General features: G+C 42.7%; 1 protein-coding gene across 2 annotated transcripts in view; it reads right to left on the bottom strand.

The window, feature by feature from the left end:
* Positions 1-24,320, bottom strand: part of pde3a (phosphodiesterase 3A, cGMP-inhibited) — a 457,973-nt gene that overhangs the window by 202,882 nt on the left and 230,771 nt on the right. The window contains exon 2 of one of the 2 annotated variants that reach the window (XM_072562234.1): positions 21,002-21,052. The exons of the other annotated variant lie outside the window; for it this stretch is intronic. Coding sequence (XP_072418335.1) covers positions 21,002-21,052 — 51 coding nt within the window. The remainder of the gene's footprint in view (positions 1-21,001; positions 21,053-24,320) is intronic. 2 annotated transcript variants of the gene reach the window in all.

Genomic DNA, 24,320 nt, shown 5'->3' with positions numbered 1-24,320 from the left:
CATTAAGTTGACCGTGCAAGTCGATTTAGGATTCTTCCTGTAACAATGCAACAGCACTCAGAAGTGCCCTTCAACTAGAACGCAAAAGGAAAACATGTGCGTTGAAGGTTAAAGAGGGCTCAATTGCCTGGTTGTGACAGGCTGGTTCATCAGGGGTCACAGCTCAATGAAGGCCAGCAGCTGTAGTTTGGACACCCAAGTGCTGAATCACATTTTCACCACCTGGGTGGTCTTCTGTCAGAGCACATTTGTTGACATTTATAGATCCTACCCAATTTTCAGTCCATTTAGTTGCATTCTGGTTGGGCAAACACAAGTTTTGATCCCAATGAACCAATAGGCCTGGGCCTGGCACAGTCTTGTTCCTCACAACCTCATAATTTTGATATTAATTTGGATCGAACAGCTGAGAGGAAGACAAGTAGAGAGTAGTCAGCTACATCCAGTCATTGCTTGTTTCGAGCATTCCCTTTCACATTGTGTTGTGTCAGAAGCATTGACGTTGGTTACGTGCCAACAGCCTTTAAAACCAAATCAACTGCAAATTATGTTTGACAGGATCTTAAATCTAGACACCAAATAAAACATTCCATGCAAGGGGAAAAAAAAACAGACCCTCCCATTCTTGTGAAATTTGACTTGACACATGAGCTCGTGTGTTTACTTACTCATAAATGGAATGTCCTTACGATGAACAGACGCTTGGAGTCATTTTACACTCGTTGGTCCTTCTCCATTCAAGAAATAAACAATTACAGACAAGAAAGAAATGCTTCCCAAACTTGTCTGGAGTAGTGTTCGACACTACAGATCCTATAAGTTATTCTGTAGTAAATGTAGAATCTATTAAAGTATTAGCACATACTCAGACCTGCGACTCAAACAGAAAACACGTCACACAGGTCTATTGATTCTTACGTTCCAGGGGATTAGCTCGACGGAAGCATGGTTTTTTAAATCTACGTTAGGCATTGTCCATACCAAGCAATGAACAAAATTGACCGACACAGAAAAGGTTGATGAGTCACACTAGACAAATCCCCCACTGAGTTTTATTTTTCAGTTATATCTTTTGAAAATTGGGAGCATAGCATTCAATGATGCCCGAGAGGTATATTAGCTTCCTTCAAGTACAACAAGCAATGAATTTACAGTGTCCAAGAAACATGTACCTTGCGTTAATCAAAGTAAGATACTTTGGATGCTGGAAAACTGAAATCAAAACAGATAATGCTTGAAAACCTCAGCAGGTTTGGCAGCATCTGCAGAGGTAGGAACAAAGTTAACGTTCCAAATCCGATAGGACTTCTCTCTGGAACCTGAAGAAGAGCCTTTGGATTCGAAACCTGCTGAGTCTTCCAGCATTTTGTATTTTTCTGCACCTTATGTTCCCTGGTAAATAAAAAGACAGCTTTAATTTTACTTGGACTTGAACCCTTAGGGTACATTAATGAAGCTCCTGTGAAATACACCATGCCCTTTGATCTTTTTAATTCTCTTTTATTTTCTAAAGTTATGCTTGTTTAATCCAGTGCCCACAGAATGTCAGAAGAGTAATATACAGACAGTGATCTCCTACTTTTATGCTTCTGATCCTTGTGCAAGGCAGCTTAGAATTTGGGACCTACTATCCATTATGCCTGACTTTGTGATACAATGGGCAGATCTGAGGAGCTAAGTTACATGGTCAAATTACGCTCTGTCAATTGCCAGATTGGAGATGCTTTTATTTTGATGGGAAGTGGAAACTATGGAGAAATGCAATACTTCCTCGTGCACAGGGGGATAATAATTTAATGAGCACAAAAAAAATCAGCTACGTTAAACGTGTGCAATACTAAGTTTAAGTACAAGCAAGTGGTTGGAGCAAATATGAAACACAAGTGTATGGAACCTGCTGCCAGAGGGAGTGGTGGAGGCTGGTACAATTATAACATTTAAAAGGCATCTGGATGGGTACACTAATAGGAAGATTTTAGAGGGATATGGGTCAAATGCTGGCAAATGGGACGAGATTAGTTTAGGATATTTGGTCAGCATGGACAAGTTGGACTGAAGGGTCTATTTCCATGCCATGTATCTCTATTAACAGTGACATCTTCCACCCGTTAAATATCAAACACAGCCATTATTAAGCATTTTCTATCCTTAGGAGAAATGCTGCTCTATATTTCTGTTGTATGATATATTTTTCAAGTTAGACACTTCATTTACTAACTCACTAGCCAGTGGAAATAACTTTTCTCTGTCTACTTTAATCAGACATTGATTGGAGTCTTCATAGCTACTAATTCTAATAGTTTATGGAGCGAAAATGAGGAGCTCTAAGTGCAAGATGAAATTACAGACGTGTAGAATTTTTAGTTATTGCTCTGAACATGTGAAAGTCATTTCCAGGATTAGTAGTTGATGTAGAAATGGTAGCAATATGTAAGTTCAAATTCGAACGCGGATACCAGAGGAGTAGAATGAACATGGGAATAGACCAGGTAAATATAACTGGAGCTATCTGTGTAACCTTGTGAGTGAATATCAACACAGACTAGTTAAGTCTTAAGGCTATAAAATGTAACAATGAGTCTGCTCCGACATTCAATGGGTTCTTGGCTGATCTGATAATCCTCATCTCTATTTTTCTGCCTTCTCCGGATTGCCACTAGTTTCCTTCCCAACTGAAAATCTAACTTAGGCTTGAATATTCCAGCAGGTGAATCTTACCGATTTCTTTGTTCCATTGAAAAAAGCCTTTATTTCTCCAGCACCTCCATATTTAGCTAAAGTTTCTCGCTGCTAGCATTTACCCTCGTTTCATTTCTAACATCATTGTTCCTGTTGTAACAATGGTCCAACCAATGCTACTTATAGGTACTGAGGTATAGACGAGCCAGCATCTGTCAGTACATTAAAAATGGTTGAGGGTTGATGGTGCATATCAAATGAGACAAAAGTTACTGTGAAGTGAAAATGTTTCACAGAACAGAACTGAACAAAATGAGTTCTGATTTTATTTTGATGAAGAAATATAATTGTACCCTAACATTTGAGAACATAGAGAGATTTTTAGGGTTTATTCTTATTAACTGAAAATGACAATGGAAGGCAAAGTAGCAATACAAAGAGCAGGTACATGCTCAAACAGTCCTGTGTTTTTGCTGTTCAGTTTGATCTAACTGTGTCTGTATATTACTATTTATTCTAGTCTCACCTGTCACAGAATTCCAAACTTCCTGCCAGAACAACAGACTCAATTCCAGATTTATTCCTTAAATTTAAATTTGACAAACTGCTTTGGCTGTATTTGAACCCACATTCTCACAGCATTACTTTTGAATTACTAGCCCAATAATACCACTATCTTTTCTATGTTCTTCCACTTTAAGGCCTGGTTTTAATTTTAAGGTTTTGGACATTTCTTTCCCTCCAACCATTCCATGATAATCTGTCAATGAGCCAAGCCTAAGCAGCATGGTAGGTCAGTGGTTAGCACTGCTGCCTCACAACACCAGGGACTGGGGGTTCTATTCTAGCCTTGGGTGACTCTCATCTGCGTGGAGTTTGCATATTCTCCCATGTCTGTCTGGATTTCTTTTGGATGCTCCTGTTTCGCTCCACAGTCCAAAGATATCCAGGTTAGGTGGATTGGCCTTGGGAAATGTGGGCTTACGAGGATTGGGTGAGATGCTCCTCAGAGAGTCAGTAATGGGCCCAATGGCCTCTACCTGAACTGTAGGGATTCAATTCTCTCCCTTGGTAGTTTTCTCCAAATTTTAAACAAGGTGCTTATATAATATTGTCTCAATAGAAAACACAGATGATGCAATTTTAACCAATCGTATCCGTGGCAAAACTGATGAAATTGGGTATAGCACTGGCTTTACATCCTGACCATTGCTGCTCTCCATGGATATGAATACACAGCAATATTAGACAACTTGCTATTCCTTCAATGCAAAGGGTTTAGCATCTGCTGAGTGAGATCAACCGAGGCTAATAGAATGACATATCAGGCATGGAGCAGACCCTGCAGCCTTCTGTGATGACCCTTTATGTTACCACGAGGTTTCAACCTGTGCTAGCATCAATCTCTTGATGGCTCATTGAAAGAATGCTCCCCATGGTCGACGGCCCAGGAAGCTCCATGCAGTGAGCGAGAGACCATTCATTTCTGGTCTCCAACTGCACCATCAATGATTCAGAGGTGAAGTCAACAAGTACTGGATGGCAGCTTGTCATTGTTACAGGAGAACATCCCTTCCTAGCCAACTCTTCACTATCACACTTGATCATTTACTCTGATGTGTGCTGTTCTCCTGAGCAATCAGCATCAAGATTGGCCAAGTAGGGATAAAAGGGAAGGCTATAAAATTGCTGTGTATGATCTCTCTCTCTCTCTCTCTCCCGTGATGCCAGCAACTCAGTAAGCTCCTTCTTGACGTGAGGCAAAGCTTAATTAGATCCAGTGCTTGCCAGCCTTACTCATCACCTGAAAGCACCTGACAAAGCATTAGCTGACATATGTAACCACCAACTGGTCTGCATCCAAGCAGCCGTTCACTAGTTACTTGAAAGGAATACCAAGCAGCAGGTTTGGCTGTGTGACAGCAGACTGTTTGGAAGTGCCTCAAGCAGGAAATTGCTAACTCAGATTACCATACCATTAACTCATGAAAAGACTCAGACTTCATATGGGCTGGGACAGAGGAGATTATATCTCCGACTGCAGAGCACTCCGAACACTGGCAGTGGCTTGCTGTGTGGCTTAATGAAGGATGAGCAGCATTTGCCAAAAGAAAAGACAGAAATGTTTCAGTCAAATTTAATGACTGAGCCACCAGTGGGCAAAGAACTATGTTTTTGTGCAAAATCCCAAGAAGACAGGGTGTCGCTTTGAAATAAATAAACTCCTTAAGGAGCTTGATTCTGTGTAGATGTTGGGCAGATATTTCCTTGGCTGAACGTCTAGAACTAGAGATCAGAGGCACAGCACAGTGGGTGAGACTGAGTTGAGGATAAATCTCTTCTCTCAAAGGGTTGCGGATTTTCAGAATTCCTTAATTTTTTTTATTTATTCATGGGATGAGGGCATCATTGGCCAGGCAGCATTTATTAGGTAAAAACAATGACTGCAGATGCTGAAAACCAAATACTGGATTAGTGGTGCTGGAAGAGCACAGCAGTTCAGGCAGCATCCAACGAGCAGCGAAATCAGCATTTATTGCCATCTCTATTTGCCCAGACGGCAGTTAAAAGTCAACCACACTGCTGCAGGTCTGGAGTCACTTGTAGACCAGACCAGGTAAGGATGGCAGTTTCCTTCCCTAAAGAGCATTAGTGATAATATATCTACCCTCTCAGGTGGACATAAAAAATCTCACATCATCTCTCATGAAAAAACAGAAGGCCTGTTCATTTATTTCATAGCTGCTTATGGAACCTTGTTGTCTGAGTGCTAACTACCATACTTTCTATATTACAACAATGACTATACTTTAAAAGTACTTCATTGATAATAAAGCACTCTGGAATGTCCGAAGTTTGTAAAATTCATTGCATAAATATAGACTTTGCAAATATTTCTCTCCATTCTTGAAGCTATGTAAAAGAATGGACTGGATGATGATCCTGAAGTTCACAGCATGTGCAATCTGGGACATGTAGTCAGGTCGTGGGCCATGATTCTGTTCACACCTCAAGATGTGCTGACATTTTAGTTAATCCTCTGTGGAAAGAGCAATAGATCATCTGAACTTTCACTTCAAGATCTTCCCCCTTTATTCTGAGCTCAAGGCCATGGAGATTGGACATGGTAATGGAACAATCGCTACTCCAGGAATCTAGAGCTGGTGTCCCATTGTCTTTGGGAGAAAGTGGGAGCAACAGCGAGAGGGAGAGTGGGAATGGGAGCAAGAGTGAGAGCTCGAGCAAAACGACAGTGAGAGGAAGAGTGGGAATGGGAGTGAGAGTGAGAGCAAGAACGACGGCGAGAGGGAAAGTGGGAATGGGAGTGAGAGTGAGAGCAAAAACGACAGTGAGAGGGAGAGTGGGAATGGGAGTGAGAGTGAGAGCTAGAGCAAGAACGACAACGAGAGGGAGAGTGGAAAATGGGAGTGACAGTGAGAGCATGACAGCGAGAGAGAGAGTGGGAATGGGTGTGAGAGCTCGAGCAAGAACGACGGCGAGAGGGAAAGTGGGAATGGACGTGAGAGTGAGAGCAAGAATGACAGTGAGAGGGAGAGTGGGAATGGGAGTGAGAGTGAGAGCAAAAATGACAGTGAGAGGGAGAGTGGGTATGGGAGTGAAAGCGAGAGCAAGAACGACAACAAGAGGGAGAGTGGGAATGGGAGTGAGAGTGAGATCAAGAACAACAGCGAGAGGGAGAGTGGGAAATGGGAGTGAGAGTGAGAGCAAGAACAATAGCGAGAGGGAGAGTGGGAATGGGAGTGAGAGCGAGATCAAGAACGACAGCGAGAGAGAGAGTGGGAATGGGAGTGAGAGTGAGAGCAAGAACGACAGTGAGAGGAAGAGTGGGAAATGGGAGTGAGAGTGAGACCGAGAAAATGAGAGCAAGAATGGGAGTCAGAGTGGAGTGAGAGTGAGATTGAGAACGAGAGTGAGAGTGGAGTGGGAGTGAGAGTGAGAGACTGAGAGTGGGAGCAGGATCAAGAGTGGGAACAAGAGTGAGACAGAGAGTGGGAGGTAGGAGTGGGAGTGGTTGGTCTAGATGCAAATGTATATTGAAACTTCCATTCTCAGAACAGTCCAAAGGCCCATTATTGTTGGAACAGATCCATTTGATCACCCCCTTACCTGTCAATGATTTCTATAGACAGGCTTCCCAGTCCAGCCTATTCTGGATTCGGCCTTTGTTGCTTTTTACAGCAATAACTTCCATATTCCAGTCAGTGCAATGTTTTAAAGACCCCAAGATACTGAGAGAAGGCAAGTGTGTATGGTCAATGGGAGATGGCACAGTGGCAGCTAGGTCTGGGGCTAGGGTTGCCAGATGGGTAGAGGGTACATTGGCAGGTGGGGTGAGGGAGTAGAGAGGCAGGTACACGGGTGCATGAGCAGTGTGACCGGTAGGTGAGGGCAGATAGCAGGTGACTGGGTGAGAGGGCAGGGTGGGTCAGGGGTTGGCGGCTGAGAGCTGGAAGGCGTCTGCGTCTGGGTGGAGGAATCGGTCCAATATCTATGATGGAGTAGCACTGGGTATCTGGTTTGTGTGGTGGTACTTGGAGGGGAGCAGTGGTTGGGTGCACGTGGAGGGTTGTCGCGGGAAGAGGGGCCAGTTGATATGTGAGATGGGGTGGGGTTCTGCTGAATAGCTAGTCAGGAACTAGAAGGGGTTTGAAATCAGTTGCCTTTATCAGGTGAACTATTAAGGTAAATATCAGCATCAAGAACTCCTGAAGTTGGATAATATAGAATTACTTGAAGAGAAAAGCTCATTCCACTATGCTCCATCAATATCCTTCAGTTCAACATTGATAAATTTTCCTAAATAGTGCATTAGAGGCCAGTCAAATTTGCTCTCTGTGGTCCAGATCCAGTTTTAACAGGTATGACACAGATAGGGAGGTGCACATTGATCAATTTGAAGCACTTGACTTGAAAGTAAAAAGCCAGTGCTAACCCAATAAACTATGACATTACCCCTATGTCAGTATATCCCTCTTAAACATATCATATATCAGCTAGTGTCACAAAAATGGTCTGTCTTCCACTCTGCTCCCATGGACATTCCCAAGGGACAGTACATGGTCCATTCCCTTCACAGTTAACATTCATAGAATCCCTCCAGTCCACACCCACCCTCCGAAAAACATCCCATCCAAAACCATGCCCCTACCCTTACAACCCTGCATTTACCTTGGCTAACCCACCCACCCTGCACACTATGGGCAATTTAGCAGGGCCAATCCATCTAGCTTGCACATTTTAGGACTGTGGGAGGAATCCAGAGCACCCAGAGGGGACCTTCACCGACACAGGCAGAATGTGCAAACTCCACACAGAGGGTGGAATCGAACCCCAGTCTCTGGTACTGTGAGGCAACAGTGCTAACCACTGAGCCACCAGGCTACCCCTACCGGCATTGGAAAATCCCAGAAGAAAAATGCAGCGACAGTGTTCAGTGCGAAGGAATGCTTGAGGGCAACGGCAAACTCATTATAACTTTTTTTTTAAACAGTCCCCAGATTCAAAAAGAGTATCTTATTCTTCAGCTGCCTGTGTCTTAAAACTTTAGTTGTTGGCTTTGTTTTGAAGACATTGACTGAGGTACTATCTGCCCAGCCAGCTTTGTAAAGATCGCGTGACAATATTTGAAGAAGAACATGGAGTCCTTCAGGAGCCCTGCCCTATACTTCTACATTAACCAATGATATCAAAAAAGATGAGATGGCAATTCATTTTCAAGCTCTTTCTAATTCACATTCTAACTACTTCAAGCAAATGCAGTTCATTTCCACCCTTTTAAACCAGCCACCCTGTTTTCCTGATGTGAATGATGCATTCGCCATATCGTGGGTTTGTATAAGGTCAGCACTAATCTACAAATGATGGCATCTCGATACAGAATTACACTAAATGCACAGCAAAGAAACAGTCCATTCAGCCTAACGTGCTCATGCCATTAATGGTGCTCCATAGGAGCTTGCTCCCATCTCACTGAGTTAGTACATCCTTCTGTTCAGATCCTTCAAATACAGTGTAGCCATTCAGCCCAATGAGGTCTCTAAATGTACATGCCACTTTGTGTTATTCTCTTGCCTGTTCTTGCATCCACTCTCTCATGCGTTTGTCTAACTTCCCTACAAATGTATCTATCTATACTTTTTGGCTCAATTGCTCAGCGCGGTAATTTAATTTATTTTAGTGTTTGACATTATAATCTGGACTCTGCTAATTCTTTACATTTATCAGGTTGTGTTAAATTGATCTGAGAAACACCATAGCAGAGAGATTAGGTTTTGTCACCCAAAATGTTTTAAGCTGGATCTGGAAATATAGCTGGAGTTCATTAAAAACACAAAAAGAGGATCCTTGTTTGAATGGATATTGTCAGAGATATTCATACCAAAGAGCTCCAAAATGCTTCACTGTTTGGGATTATTCTGTTCAATCTGAACTCTTTATTGTAGGAAACATTCATAATTTCTTAAAAGTACCCTTTGTTGATATATTCTGAATTTGCAGTCTTCTCCATTTTTCTTTCTCAAGTTATTACATCATTGCAAAAAAAAAGCATATTCAACAGCTTTAGCATGACACACGCTGTGCTAACTGAACCCTCAATTATAGTCAGATCACACTATGTCCAGTGAGCAGAATACCACAAGTGACGATAAAGTCTAAATTTAAATCTAAGTGGAATTACAATTGGTCACTTTGGTGGGGGTCTTTTGTGAGGTGCTAGCACTGGAAGAGTATAGCTTCTGCAGCAAGATTGGCTACAACATAGCATGTATTCATGTAGTGTCTTTAAGATGTTGGCAACACAGTGGCTCAGTGGTTAGCACTGGTGCCTCACAACACCAGGGACCCGGGTTCGATTCCCACCTCAGGCAACTGTCTGTGTGGAGTTTGCACATTCTCCCCGTGTCTGCGTGGGTTTCCTCTGGGTGCTCCAGCTTCCTCCCACAATCCAAAGATGTGCAGGTCAGATGAATTGGCCATGCTAAATTGCCCATAGTGTTCGGTGCATTAGTCAGGGATAAATATAGGTTAGGGATCTGGGTGGGTTACTCTTCGGAGGGTTGGTGTGGACTTGTTGGGCCGAAGGGCCTGTTTCCATAATGTAGGGAATCTAATCCCTGGCGTTGTGCACCTGAAGAAGCACCATCAGTGGAGTTGCCCTCTGCCCAGGCCCTAGTGCCCCTGCTGGCTGGGGCAGTGTACAGCAGCAGCTTATCTTCTCCCAGGACCAGCACCAACAGTAATAACTGTGCCAGCCACTTCCATCCCTCACAAGGCCTGACTTCCTCTCCCTGCCTCTCTGAGGGGCAAATGAACCCATAACAGTGGCAATACAGTCCAGCTTGTTGGGGTAATGTCTGCCATGTGGCAGAGGATTCTGACACCTGGAGCAGGTTCCTTTAAGAATCAAAAATCTGGAAGTGAATGGTGCTGCAAAAATATGATTGATTGTAAAAACGTAACAACAGCTGGCTCACTAATTCTTTATCGGGGCACCACCTAGTCTGGCCTGTATGTGACTCCAGACCCACAGCAATGCAATTGACTCTCAATTGCCTCCTGAAATGGCCTAAAAACGTACTCCATTCAAGGGTAACAAATTTTGGCTTTGCCAATGACAAAAGAATAACAGAAAGAATACAGCTGAAGGGGAAACAAGCAAATGTTCAGAAATGTTTTCCAACAAACACACATTCTACTGCTGGACTACTAATTTTGACATTTACAGCTGTTAAGTGGCTCACAAACTGCTTGAGAAGTGATAAAGGTTCATTCTTTTCACTTGAGCTCTAATTGGCTGTGTCGCTTCACTTAGGCAATAAAACTTGCTTTCTCACAAATCATTTGAGAGCTGTGCGCTCCCACGGTTTCATGAGCATTTCAGCAGCTAAAGGGGAGAAAGTTCTTTCTCTCCCTTGTTCCACGACCGGTCAGCGACAGTGAACCCCAAAATGGTCAAGCTGCTGCCAGGCACCTCAGGGTTGCTCATGTCCAAGTTAAGCACTCGTCCAAGTCATAACCCTAACCTTGGTTGATGGCTACTTGGTAAAGTGTGAAATCTGAGGGAGAAACCGAACTTAAAGCCATCGTACACAAGTGCACTTTCATGAATAGCCCTTTTCAGCACGCAGTTTCAGAGGAAGCCTTTCTTTGCCCTGTACTGTCAGACTCAAAAGCACAAAATGTGCTCGATTCATCTGGAATGTACTTTTCTGGGAGTGTGGATGGTCAGTCTCTAAATTATATTCATCGCCAAGCTGTGTACACAATGTTCAATCCCCTTGCCCCTCCTCACCTCAGCCACAGGTAGCACACCTCGAGAACAATGGCATAAATCAATCTTTATTTCTTTGCGTGTGCACGCTCAAATGAATTTAGTCAATAGATAATAGCAACCTTGTCGCTCCAGCAGTGGGACAAATGCGTCTCACATGAAGCGCAGAAGGATTTTGCATTCCTTACGCTTGTGGAACTGATTAGCTTCCTTGTGCTCTCACTTTAAAGAGGCTATAGAGTATTTACTGCAAGATGTCTCAAGGCTACTGTGACGTGATTGGCACAGATCTACAATACGCCCCACAGATGTTGGAAGTAACTGAGCCAGAAAGTATCCTCCTGTGCTCCGACATCATTGTCACAGCAGCTTCGTGAATCACATGCCACTCGTCTACTTTGTTCTTGTGATCACTGAAGCATGGTTGCTGCCTTCACTGATGGTTACCAATGTTTCCAATTGCAAAAATACAATGGGGTTGTCTGTCAGGTGTTCACAAAAACTTCATCTCGTCACCAACAAGCAAAGATTTGACGGGATTTGATCAAACTTCTCACAGCCCAGGTGGTCCACACTATCTATAATTAATCCAGTTTTCATTTCCTTGTCTGAACTTAATGATTTGTCAGATTAAAGGAGCAGATCCATGACTAGCAAGTTTTGATCACTTCATGCTGCAAAGTTTACTTCACACCATAAGCAGCAGTCCCCTTGATTTGTCCCACTAATCCCCCTCACTGTGATATCAATCCTAGAAGACAGTTTCCACCAGCAGATGGAGTCTCAAACCATGCAGCATGGTTACGGAATAAGGGGACTCTCATTCAAAACTGTGTTGTGAAGCAACTTCCCTTTTGGAGAGGCTAGTGAAGAGCCGGCAAAGACTGATAATGGAGACCATGTGCTCCAACCACCTTCTCACACATCATACAAAGGGGCATTCATTCCAAGATGGTGTCAAGCTTCTTGGACATGTGCTCATCCAGACAATCATAGAATCCTTATGATGTGGAAGCAGGCCGTTTGGCTCATTAAGTCTGCATTGACCCAAGCAGACCCACCCCTCAACCCTATTCCTGTAACCCTGCATTTCTCATGAATGACCCATCTAGCCTGCACATTCCTGGACACTATGGGCAATTTAGCATGGCCAATCCACCCAACCTGCACATCTCTGGGTTGGAGGAGGAAACCGGAACACCTGGAGGAAACCCACTCAGAGATTGGGAGAATGCGTAGACTCCACACAGACAGTTGCCCGAGGCTGGAATTGAACCCGGGTCCCTGTCACTGCAGGCCAGCAGTGCTAACCACTGAGTCACCGTGCCGCCCCATACAGCTCATATGTGTTTAATACAGCTCAAGTATATTTTCTCTGAATCATATTCCACAGAGAAAATACTTTAACATGCAGCTGGCATGAGACATTATATTTTTATATTGATAAATGACTTTTCCTGATTGTGCCTTGTGGAGAGGAGTCAAGACCTGAGTTATTTGTTGCAGTATTCCTAACTTCTGACCTGCTTTTGTACCAATTGCATTTTTAAGACTAGTCCAGTTCAGTTTCTGGTCAATGGTAACCATCAGGATGTTGGTAGTGGAAATTTCAGTGATGGCAACAGCATTGAATGTTAAGGGGTGATGGCTAGATTGTCTCTTTTTGGAGACGGTCATTGTCACTTGAGTGGCACAATTGTTAGTTGCAACTTTTCACGCCAAGCTAAAGGTAGTATTGAAGGAAGCTTCATGGGTCACCACAGTGCATCTTGTGACAGTGCACACTGCTGCCACTGTATGTTGGCAATGGAGAGAGCAAATGTTTAAGGTGGCAGATGGCTTGATTAAAGTGCTAATCAAGCAAGCTACTTTGTTCAGGATGATTTGGGCTTTGTGAGTGTTGCTCACAGTTAACTCATTCAGGAAAATGGAAAGTCTTTCATCATTTTCCTAACAAGTGTGTTATAAATGATGAATAGGCTTTCGGGAGTCAGGAATTGAGTTAATTGCTACAGAATTCATAGACGTTGGCCTACTCCTGTAACCACTGCATTTAAAAGACTGATTCCCTTCAGTTTCTCATAAATTGCAACCTCCAGGATGTTAATGATGGGTCATTGAGAGATGGTGATTTCTGGATAGGATTTAATTCTCTCTTGTTATAAATGTTCACGGTCTAGTACAGGGTACACAATCCTTTATCCAAAATGCTTGGAGCAGCTGGTTTTTGGAATTCGGAATTTTTCGAATCTCGGAAGAAGTGACAGATTGGTGGTGAATTTTTTTAAAAATCTTACCGAACACCAGACTCACTAAGGGCCCTGAGACAGAATTGAAGTCTGCCAGTGCTCGGCCACGCCCACCCACGTCGCATCTGACTGACACGCATCGAGTGGGTGTGGAGTTGGGTTAACTGTTTGCACGCCAAACAACCATGCTAATGAGAAAATATCTTCACGAGAAAGCCTTCGGATTTCAGAGTTTTTCAGATTTTGGTATTTCGGATAAAGGGTTGTCTACCTGTACTTACATTGTGCTGATGCTTTTTGAAAAATCATACCAATCCAAACTGTGTAGAACATGAAGTCTATCAATTGTAAAGTTGATAATGGTACAAATTGCTCCTTGGGGCCTCGGTAAAGTTTAACAGTCCACAAATATTCAGAAGGCTTTTCTTGCTAAACATGTTAACAGGCTTTAATTTCAGATAATTTTGTTCTTGTACTATTTTAAAAGTGCTTTGAAATTGCTGCAATTCAGTCAGATTTCTGTTGCTTCCCAATTAATGCTTTTTTTTAACCATTGTGATAGGGTTAGGATAAAAATAAGAATCAGCATTTGAGAGCTTACTTCAGCTGGTAATCATAGAATCCCTACAGTGTGGAAGCAGGCCATTTGGCCCATTGAGTCTACACTGATCCTCTGAAGAGCATCCCACCCAAACCCTACCCCGATAACCCTACATTCCCAGGGCTATTCGGCCAGCCCGTATGTTTTTGGACTGTGACAGGAAACAACAGCACCTGGAGGAAATCCATACAGACCACAGGGAGAATGTACAATCTCCACACAAACAGTCGCTCAAGGTTTGAATCGAACCCTGGTCCCCGGCGCTGTGAGGTGACAGTGCTAACCATTGAGCCACAAGTTGCAGGCAGTAAGTTTACAGTGGAGGGACTTAGATTCTTCAACTTTAAACAGGATTTGACATTTGCTTTGTTTTGAGCTTAAGTAAGGCTCCTGATATGGAAAGAATGGGACATCTGCAGAGATGGCGCAGCGGAAGCGTCCTGGGCCCATAACCCCAAGGTCGATGGATCAAAACCATCCTCTGCTAATTGAATTCTGGCACTGAAAAGTTCTCGGGTGGCACAGTGGTTCACACTACTGCCTCACAGCACCAGAGACCTGGGTTGAATTCCCACCTGGGCAACTGTTTGTGTGGAGTTTGCACATTCTCCCCGTGTCTGCATGGGTTTCCTCTGGGTACTATGGTTTCCTCCCACAGTCCAAAGATGTGCAGGTCAGGTGAACTGGCCATGTTAAATTGCCCATAGTGTTAGGTGAAGGTGTAAATGTAGAGGAATGGGTGTGGGTGGGTTGCTCTTCGGAGGGTCGGTGTGGACTTGTCGGGCCGAAGGGCCTGTTTCCACACCGTAAGTAATCTAATCTAATCAGATACTATAGGAAATTCCCACTTTGACCCCAACAGTATGTTTGGAAGCCACAATACTAAGTAAAAGTAAATAGCATAGCAAGTCAGGCAGCAGCCGGGGAGCAGGAGAGGCAATGTTTCAGGCATAAACCTTTCATCAGGAATGTGGGGTGGGGGAAGGGGTCCGAGAGATAAATGGGGAGAGAGATAAGGTAGGTGGGATAGCAATAGGTGGACACAGGTAGGAGGTAATTGTGATAGGTCGGTGGGGAGGGTGGAGTGGATATGTGGGAATGAAGATGGACAGGTAGGACAGGTCAGGTGAAGAGGGCAGTGCAGAGTTGGAGGATTGGATCTGGAAACTGGTGAAGTCGATGTCGAATACCGAGCCAGGTGAGGCACCCCAGTCTGCACAGCAGGAATATACGGTTTCAAACCACAGTGACCACACAGAAAGGGACATACACATCATTTCTCTGATTATTATGCATATTGGTGCTCGCCCATTGGTTGCCTGGCATAGCCAGTGCCGCACTGACTGTCTATGTCACATGCAAGTCTAGAGCTCTCAATTGCAGCCAGCCTGCAATTTTTATGGTACTCTGTTCGCTGACTCCTGTGTGATTGGTGGCTGAGTGTCTTTCCTCAACATCAATTGAATATGAATGAAGCCCCTGCATTGTTATTTTGCAATAAACCCCCATCAGATGAGCCACATCTCCAGGAAAACAATTCAGGAATTACCAGCACTGCTCACCAGGGGCAGTGAAACAACAAGGAAAGGGAAGGGTAGGGAAAGAGAGAGAGAATTAAATAAAATGGAGTTGGAAGGGGCCTCTGCTCATTTAGGAGAAAGTGAGGACTGCAGATGCTGGAGATAGGAGCTGTAAATGTGTTGCTGGAAAAGCGCAGCAGGTCAGGCAGCATCTAAGGAGCAGGAGGAGCGACGTTTCGGGCATGAACCTGAAGAAGGGCTCATGCCCGAAACGTCGATTCTCTTGCTCCTTGGATGCTGCCTGACCTGCTGCGCTTTTCCAGCAACACATTTTCACCTCTGCTCATTTAGGCTACTCTATCTAAATTAGTTAGGAGCTTCACTTATATGCTAAAGTTCTAATCACCGCCTTCAGTGGAAAATTAGTGCACCTCATATAAAGGGAACATTAAACTATTCAGTATTACATCTTGTCTTGGTTGGATTGACCTTGATCAAATTACTTCTGATGTTATTCTCCTTTATTGTTTAATGGAATATGGGAATCACATTCAAGGTCAGTATGTATGGCCCATTCAGCTAAGCATTTACTTTGCCATTTTAAATAGCAATTAACAATCAACCACATTGTTGAATGTCTGGAATTGCATGTAGGCAAAACCACACAAGGATGGCAGATTTCCCTCCCGAAAGGCCATTAGTGAACCAGATGGGTTTCTACAACAACTGTTGGTAATTATGGTCATTGTAGAGACTAGCCTTACATCCTACACTTATTAACTGAACTGAAATTTCACTTTCTGCTCTGTGTGGGAGTTGAGAGCATTCGTCAGGGTATCTGGATTACAATGCCAAGAGATTACCACTGTGCCTCCATCTTCCCAAGTCAGTTGACTCCTGTGACAAACTACGACAGTGAGAGGCAGAGAGAAGTGGGGATAAAAAAGAAACATATGTCCTGTACTACAGAAATATAAAACCAAGGCTTATATAGAATTTCAAATCAAAACATGTAAATTGGCGTTTTGGGCATAAGCCCTTCATCAGGAATTGAGCCCGAAATGTCGACTCTCCTGCTTCTCAGATGCTGCTTGACCTGCTGTGCTTTTCCAGCACCACACTGTCCACTCTGATCTCCAGTATCTGCAGCCCTCACTTTCTCCTGGACCAAAGCATGCCACGGGATTAACAAAAACAAAATACTCTTCAAGCAATGTCAGTAAAACACAGCTATTAATTTTGTATGTAGCTACATCCATAGGGACGCAGAAATGCAATTAATCTGATTAGGAAGTGGTGATGATGATTGAAAGGTGAATGTTGGCTGGGATACCACAGACAAAGGCTCTACATCTCTTTGCATCATGTTGAAAAATCTGTTAAAGCCACCTTTAGACAGCGCCTTGGCCTAACACCTCAGTGACATTGCTTCATCAATGTGAGCTTAGGTTCTGTACTCAGCAGCTGTACAAACGCAACACAAAACATCCATGTGGAAATATCCAGTTTCATCGTGGAAAGCAGAAATGCCTTCTTACTTCCCCCTCCCTCCCCCACGAGACATGAAGCACAAGAAAATGGTAACACTATCAACGCAAGAAGTTATAGACAAAAACCATGCCAAACCAAAAGGAAGAAAAATATTCTTACAAGGAAGGAAAGAAAGAACTTGCTTATGTAGTACATTTCACAACCCTGTGATGCCCAAAAGTGCTTTACAGCCAATTAAATACTTTCAAATAGTAGTCAGTGTTGCCATGTAACAGACTACATTGTGCAAAGTGACCTCCACAAACAGCAGTTAAATAAATGACCAGATCATCCACTGTGAATGTTGGCTGAGCAACAAGTGTTGGCTGGGATCCTGAGAACTCCCAGTTTTTCCCTGTAGGATCCTTCACGTCCACCTGAAAGGATAGTTGGAGGCTCAGTTTAACATCTTATCCAAAATACAACACCCGAAAAGTGAAACACAGGTCGAGGGTATTGGCTCAAGTCTTGTTGAGTGATCCTTGAACCCAAGCTCATGAGCAAGAATGCTACCACTGAGCCAAAGCTAATCACCAGAACGCAATGCAAAGAAGACTTCTCCAAGATAATAAAACAGCGAACTGCGGATGCTGGAGTTCTGACACAAACAAAAGCCGACATTGCTGGAGAAACTCAGCAGGTAGACACAAAACAGTGTTAATGGTTGAAGCCCAGTCACCCTTCTTCAGACATTGCCAACATTACTTTGCAATGCCTTCCAACAATAAACCAGCACTTCAGTAATGACCATGAAACAAACGTGATACACCTTATTATATTTTATACCAGTATTTGTTCAGTTAGGAGATGAGTGAGGCTAGAACTCGTGAGTACTACCATATGTTCAGCAAAAGTTTGATGAGTAAATGGGGAGGCTTTATATTCCCATTTCGGCAGGCAATGTTACACAGTGATTTACAAAAATGCAGTCGGCTATGCCGATGTTAGTACACAGGTAGAGCAACTGGTTAGAAAGGCAAATGAAATGCTGTTGTTTCTTTCAAGGAGAATGGAACTTAAGAGTCAGGGTATTTTACTACAGTTCCATTATGCTGAACTCCATACAAAACTGAAGATGTTACACAAGACTTGGGCTGGAGAAGAAGCAGTCAATCATGAGGTCTCGATGGAAACATATGTCATGATTGCCTTTATAATTACACCTAACTAGTCGAGGTAACTTCTATCTATTGCTTCCATTCAGTAAATTACAGGGAAGGGCCTCTTTTTGTTAAATATCAGTATTGGTTTATTACCTACCATTGCTAATTGGACAGGCCCTTAGACTCAACATAGAAAAGAGGATGTCAAGGGTTGCCTAACCTGATTCTAGTTTTGTTTAAAAGCTTAGAGATGAGGATCTCTCTCTGAGCCAGGAGTCCTGGGTTCAAGGCCCACTGGCTCCAGAAGTATGTAATATCATTTCTGAACAGGCTCAAAGTGGTCCCTCCTCAGCGAGACTGCTCATTTGTCACTGCCTCACTCGTAATAATGGTCTCTTGTGCAGGATAGCTGTCCAGTCACCCTCCAAATGTTAGATGAAGTTTGTGGACAGTTTTACTTGGGTAAGTGATACCAGAGATCTACCTTAGAAAACTTGGACTGCGACTGTTGCTGTGACGCCACAGGATGAACTTGGGAGCTAAAGAAAAATGCTGCTTCTCCAACAGCAGAGACAGTATTAAGCATTATAAATGTGATGATGTGCTTACTACCTCTGAAGTCACATGGGCACCAGGTTATAGACCAACAGGTCTATTTGAATTCTTCCAGAGAGCTCTGAAGTTCACTTGCTGAAGGAACAGCGCTCTGAAAGCTTGTGATCTCAAATAAACCTGTTGGACTCTAACCTGGTGTCATGTGACTTCTGACTATTTCCACCCCCCGTTCAACACCGGCACCTCCACATCACCTCAGAACCAAATGTCAAAAAAAATTATTTAGTGGGGTGTGAGCATCACTTGCCAGCACAACATCTATTGCCCATTTAAAGTTTTTGCAAAGATTTGTATCTCGGGTTGAGGATGAAGTCATAGATTCATTCGCCGAGTTGCTGTGGTTTTCCGCAGACATTTTGTCACCTCTTTAGATGACATTGTCAGTGCATCTTCGATGCGGTGCTGGTGGTCTGTCTTGCCTGGTATTTATGTTTCTGTTTTTTTGGAACCTCCAGTTCTGTCTGAGTGGTTTGTATATGGGGTCTAGTTCAACGTGTTTATTGAGAAATGCTACATAGGACAAACAGGAAGAAAACTGACCATGCTAGTGCACGAACGTCAGCTTGTCACTGCCAGACATGACCAGTACTCTCTCATTTCCACCCACACAGACAACGAAGGACACAAATTCAACTGGGACAATGTAACCACCCTAACACAGGCAAAACAGAGACACGTGAGAGAATTCCTTGAGGCAGCACTCCAACCAGAATTCAATCAATAAACACATTGAACCGGACACCAGAGACAAACCACTCAGCAACAGGACTGGAAGTAACAAAGTACAGAGACACACAAATGGCAGTTGGGACAGACCACCAACACCGTATAGAAGATGCACTGACGATGTCACCTAACGAGGTGACGAAACCACATCAGCTCGGCGAATGAATTTACAACCTCATTTATTGCCCATACTGAGTTACTCTAAAGAAGGTAGTTGTGGGCCACCTTTTTAAGCTGTTGGTGAAGATGGCCACGCAATGCTGTCAGGTAGGGAGCTCCTCGACAATGAGAGAACAGAGATTTATGTCCTAGTCATTACAATGGGCTTGGAGGAGAAGCTGCAGGTAATGGTGTTGTCATGACCGTACAGCTCCTATCATTCAGGACAGTGAACTTCACAAGTTTGATGATGGCTAGATAAGAATTGTTTGTTTAAGTTTCCAGGTTCACTGTTTGTGAAATTAAGATCTGTGCATGGTTCATTTTGATAAAGTGGCAAAGGACAATTGTATTAATTTGCTGAGAGTTTATATTGTTTTGGACAATCAATAGTTAAATTTGCTAGCATTTTAAACTGACTTTTTCTGAGATCTTAGAAAAGCCAAATGTTTGCATACCTTTTTTAACTATCAGTAGGCAGGTAAAGGCATAATTGTGACTGAGGTGACAGGCACAGAGTATGGAATCAGTCTACTGTCACCCAGTCTACTGTCAAGTCTTGAATACACCTTTACAAGATGAAACATTTCTCAGAGGTGAGATATTAAGATGAGACTCCTTCACATGGGAGCAACAATTTTGTAAATACAGACTGGCATGCTAGATGGGGCAGTAAATATCAGATCATTCCTCAATTCTAAATAATAACTGCAGCCCCACGTAACACAAATATATCAAAATTCCATGATCTACTTTTTTAATCCAAATGAAATCAACTGGAGGAAGTTCTGGAACATTCATTATGGTTGTTCTCGAGAATTTCAAATATGAGAGAGACATGTTATCTTTTAAAATTGCTCCAAATAATTAGCGGTGCTACCAACAATAGCAAATCACTGGCAAGGCATTAATCGAGAGCAGAGTCACACTTGACAGTTTGAACAAAAGACACTTAGAAGTCGACTGACTATCATTTCTCAAATCATAATTCAGGTCAACTCTTCCATCTTTTCCCAATACATTAAGAGATCGAATGAGACAGGAGTGAGAAAATAACTGAAGGGGCTTGTCACTCCCATTCAGTATGGAAACCAAACAAAACAAAAAACTCTCCAGCTATTACAATTTTGAGCAAGCGACAATATATTTCCTGCTTATTACTGATTCCATTAGTGTAGAGGAACCAGTGTTGGGACTGCACCTGATGAAGGAGCACTGCTCTGAAAGCTAGTGCTTCCAAATGAACCTGTTGGACTATAACCTGGTGTTGACTGATTCCAGTAGAGCAGTACTGTTACAAATGACCATTTGTGGTATTGCTACAGCATTTAAGAGTTAGCCAAGGCACCAAGGTGAGAAAAAGAAATATACTGTCACATGAAAAGTTAGCACAACTTGAAAATAAAAAAGATTGTCCTCAAAGGTGGACTTATTTCTGAATTACTTGTCCCACCTGGAGTGAATTGGAAGCAAAAGTAATTTACAATATTTCCTTTCTTGATGGACAATTTGTAATGGATACTGACCTGCGATCCTCTGTAGCCACGCTTATGATCCCACTCAGAGTGTGACAGGATCTGAAAGAACAAAATAAAAAGTAACACTTATCAACAGGAAAATAACACTGTCAACTTCACACATATTTCACTGTCACTAACACATGTATCTTAGACTCTCAGGGGTGCAATTACCAGTCGTATAGATCCTGGGATCACGATAATAGTTGCTTTTCCATAGGCACCTCTTCATATTTCTTGAGTGCTACCTTTTGATTTTTAAGGGCTTTTTGCTTAGTTTTCAGGGGCTCCTTCCCGATCTCATTAACTTCATCATTGGATGATGCAGTTACTTACAATGCCTCCTATATTCATGTCAATAGATGTGGGAATTTGGACTCACACAGAATGGAAGTTAATCAGTATGCCCAAGAGTCATCATTACTCCATTAAGCATAAAGCCACAACAGACAAAAGAAGCCTTACTTTCCAGATACCACAGTATTTATATCAGCATGTGACAACTGGCACAAGTTAGAAACAAATCCTTTTTAAAATAAAAATGGTATGCTTCTATACACAAAAAGCCATCACCTAAACACTCCTTCAATGGACTGGTGAGGTCACAGCTAAACTGTTGCACATTTGTATCTAACACAGCCATTGCACATCCAAGTTAAAAATCACACAACACCAGGTTATAGTCCAACAGGTTTATTTAAAAATACTGGCTTTCAGAGTGCTGCTCCTTCATCCGGGTAGTTGTGGAGCAGGATCCTGGAGCAGAATTCACAGCACGACTTTAAGTTGATTGGGCAGCCAGGTGAATGGATGCAACCAAGTTGGTTGGGAATTTCAGAGGCAAGCGTTTCTGCTGCCCTGCATACCTCTAGTGCTGCCTGAGACAATAGAAAATGCAACACATCTCCTTGAAAGCATCTCTGTCAAGAACCCATGATGGAAATTCAAGTGACATTCGTCAATCTACTATTTCATTCGAAATGCAAACCCATTTGAAGCAAACAGATCTACACCTGGATTAAGGTAAGCAAGAGAATGCCAGAAGAGCTGGCTACATATTCAGTCCATGATTACAGCAGAATGTCCCCATGTTGGTGGATACCAGTAAACTGGAAAGCTCTGTTGTAACCAACAGGTCCTCTGTGTGCCAAATACTTACAAGGAGTGAGAGGAAAATCAGCTCTTTGATGGTTTACCCATTATAATTGCAAATGGAATTTAATAATGCTGCAGTGTTTGAACCACAGTCATTAATGGTTCTGTTTGGATATCACGACAAGCGAAAAGGTGTGCAGCAGACAACACTGTGCCTTGTTTATGCAGCTGCCAGGTAAATTAGAATGAATTTATCCTGCACACACTGTACTCTGAACTTTGCCGTACAGATCTTACAAAAATAATACCCTGCAGCAATGTCAGTCTATAATTTTATTTCGAAGGTTGGGGTCAGATAAAGGCTACTTACAACATCATCATCTCAATGATTTGATGAGATTACAGCCTTGTCATCATGATCCCTGTCAGTCGGCCATTATTCTCAACATAAATCTTTTCACTCCAGCCTAACTTGTCCCAGAAACAATGCTATAAAACACCTACCCCGATGTAGATCTTTCCGATATGTGGACTAATGCTTTTGTCAAACAGCCTGGACACTAATCTGGAATTTATTGGAAGGCCAGATCCCTTTCAATTTAGTGAGCCCAATGAGGATTCCTAGAAAAGGTCAGCAATAAAAGGCACAGGAGCAGGCGTTAGAAAGAAAGATTGTAGTTATATAATACCATTCATGACCTCAAGACATCTTAAAGCACTTTGCAGCAATGAAGTACTTTTAGACATACAGTGGATGAGGCAATGTAGGGAGCACGGCAGCATTTGGTACACAATGAGGCTCCACAAAAGATGCAATGAAATACGAGACCAGATAAGGTTTTATTTTTCCCGGGAATGTTAATTGAGACATAAATATTTGCCCAAGACGCTGTAAGATATCTTATTTAAAACAGCACCATGAAATTGATGACAATCTCAACGACACGATAAACATTACTGAGGCTTGGCTGCAGAGTGATCAAATATTGAAGGGCATTTGACATTCTGGGAGTAAAGGGTGGTGACATTCTGGGTGGCGATGTTGCTCTGGCAATAAAGGAATATTCAGTGCAGGGATGAGAAATAATCTGGATTCAGAGGATCAAAATGTAGAATGTGTTTGGGTGGAGACAAGGAATAGGAATGGAAATAAGCAATTGGTAAGAGTCAATTCTAGGCCCCTTGACAGCACCTACACTGTAGGTCAAAATGTAATCAAATGTAAGAAAGGCTTTACTCTTTATGTAAACTGACAAATCAAATTGATAAAAGTGACCAGGATTCATGGAACTTCTGGTCAGATCCAAAAACAACAATGCAAGTCGCTGTTTGGTAGTACAGAACTTGAATATTACTGAAAAAAGAACGCAGTTTGTTGAAATTTTTCATCCTCCACTCAACAGGACAATTCACAAGAGTACCAATTCAAGGGGTACGCCAACATTTCTCCTACATTGATTCATTGGCAAGTGGTTTCTGATTGGCAAAAGCACCAAATAATGCTGATTTGACAGTTAACTGCCAGGTTTTGCTTAAGTTTTAAACCAGACAGACTGTCTCTAATAAATAATAAATATATTCTGAAACCAACCAGGGAATAGGCCACTTTAAACTTGAGTTTTTATTTGCAATGAGACAGGTGTTAATTAATGAACACATATAAATGAATCCTTTAATTAAGACTGATCATAAAATGTGAGAATTTCAGATTTAATTTGATGTTTGAAACTGATCTTAAGCAATTTTAAGGATAGGTATATAGCATTGGCTGAAATAGAATAGGTATTTAGAATCCCTATAGTGTGGAAACAGGCCATTTGGCCCGTTGAGTCCACACCGACACTTTGAAGAGCATTCCACTCAGACACGCTCCACCCCTCTAATCCTGCAAATCCCACTGGCTCATCCACATGGTCTATACATCCACAGACACGATGGGCAACTCAGCATGGCCAATCCACCTAACCTGTCCATTTTTAGACTGTGGGAGGAAACTGGAGCACCCGGACGAAACCCAAGCAGACACGGGGAGAATGTGCAAACTCCACGCATGCAGTCGCCTGAGGCTGGAATTGGACCTGGTCCCTGATGCTGTGAGGCAGCCGTGCTAACACTGCGCCACTGGGAAAATGGGAAAAAAGATAAGATGAGATGGTTGAGGAGTGGCCGATATCTAAGGAGATACTTCATCACTCACAACACAAATTCCGTTGAGAAAAAAAACTGTGTGAAT

The sequence above is a fragment of the Chiloscyllium punctatum genome, chromosome 44, assembly GCF_047496795.1.
Source record: "Chiloscyllium punctatum isolate Juve2018m chromosome 44, sChiPun1.3, whole genome shotgun sequence".
Classification (NCBI taxonomy): Eukaryota; Metazoa; Chordata; class Chondrichthyes; order Orectolobiformes; family Hemiscylliidae; genus Chiloscyllium; species Chiloscyllium punctatum.
Note: the sequence above shows the minus strand (reverse complement) of the source record. Positions and strands in the feature narration are given on the sequence as shown.